The sequence below is a fragment of the Aplysia californica genome, unplaced genomic scaffold, assembly GCF_000002075.1.
Source record: "Aplysia californica isolate F4 #8 unplaced genomic scaffold, AplCal3.0 scaffold00680, whole genome shotgun sequence".
Classification (NCBI taxonomy): Eukaryota; Metazoa; Mollusca; class Gastropoda; order Aplysiida; family Aplysiidae; genus Aplysia; species Aplysia californica.
In genome coordinates, this window is record NW_004797950.1 from 74,460 (window position 1) to 75,528 (window position 1,069).

General features: G+C 40.7%; 1 protein-coding gene across 1 annotated transcript in view; it reads right to left on the bottom strand.

Annotated features, from left to right (window-relative positions):
* Nucleotides 1-851, bottom strand: part of LOC101852877 (chromobox protein homolog 8) — a 9,832-nt gene extending 8,981 nt beyond the window's left edge. Inside the window, exon 1 of the mRNA XM_005108336.3 lies at nt 638-851. Within this exon, the coding sequence (XP_005108393.1) occupies nt 638-691 (54 nt within the window). The 5' untranslated portion in view covers nt 692-851. The remainder of the gene's footprint in view (nt 1-637) is intronic.
* Nucleotides 852-1,069: the final 218 nt, after the last annotated feature.

Sequence of the window (1,069 nt, forward strand, 5' to 3'; positions counted from 1 at the left end):
AGCCTACTAAAAGCGTACAATTTTGTCTGTGGGCAGTGGAGAGAGAAGTGAGACTCGAAAGAGAGAGAACAAAACAAAATGGCGACCTGCGTAGTTGGGCTCGATTCGAAAAGTTAGATAGCCGTAGCATCTTTGTAGACAACCAAATTAATTTACTTTTGTGTTTTAACATTTTTTAAACTTTGTTTTGGTCAATTTGATCGTCCACACCGATAGTATTCAGAAAGAGACAGAGAGAGAGAGAAGAGGGGAGGAGTAGATCTTGCGAGAACTTCCGGGCGGGTGAGAATAGCCACTTTCAGAGCTTATTGGCTGGTTAGACCTCAATAGGCTATAGTAGATCGACTAGGCCTAGCCTCTAGCACAGAGAACTGGTGACTGGTGGATATCATATATTCAACAGCCTACTGATTTAATAGTCGGTATGTTTTGTTTTATCAGTAGATCATGGTTCGCCTCTCATTTCGTCTCAACCTGCTCTGAGTCGGAGCTCTTTGACATGCTCTTTTCTCTCAGCATTTTACTAAAAATGTTACCCAAAAAATAATCATGACTGATTACGACGATGATGCCGTAGGCGTAATTTATCAACAACACAAGTGACAAACGTCGTCGTCAGGGTCAACTTCACTTTTACCTTCCTAACTCTTCTCTTCTGAATGCATTCGGCAGCAAACACACGTTCGCCCATCTTCTGATGCACACGCTGGATCGAGTCGTGAGTAGATCTACAAACTGGACCTTTGTTGTTTTGCTTTCTCGTGAGAGAACAGTTTCAAGGAACGCTTCGGATTTGGCCGAGCCTCGGCTTTGCCTTCTCTTGCTTCAAAAAACCACAAGAGGAAGTGGTTTCTTTCAATTCCACCCGTCCAGTCTTTTCTTTGCGTTGTATCAAATAAACATTTGAACTGACCTGCAAAACTAGAAGAATGATTTTACTTTCACGTTTCCCAATGCTAATCAAAACTTAGAATTAATTTAATATATTTGGGCCCAAATGAAGAACTTAACATGAGATAGAATAGTTCTAAAAATAAAAGGTGGAAGCAAATCTATTTTGGCCATAAAA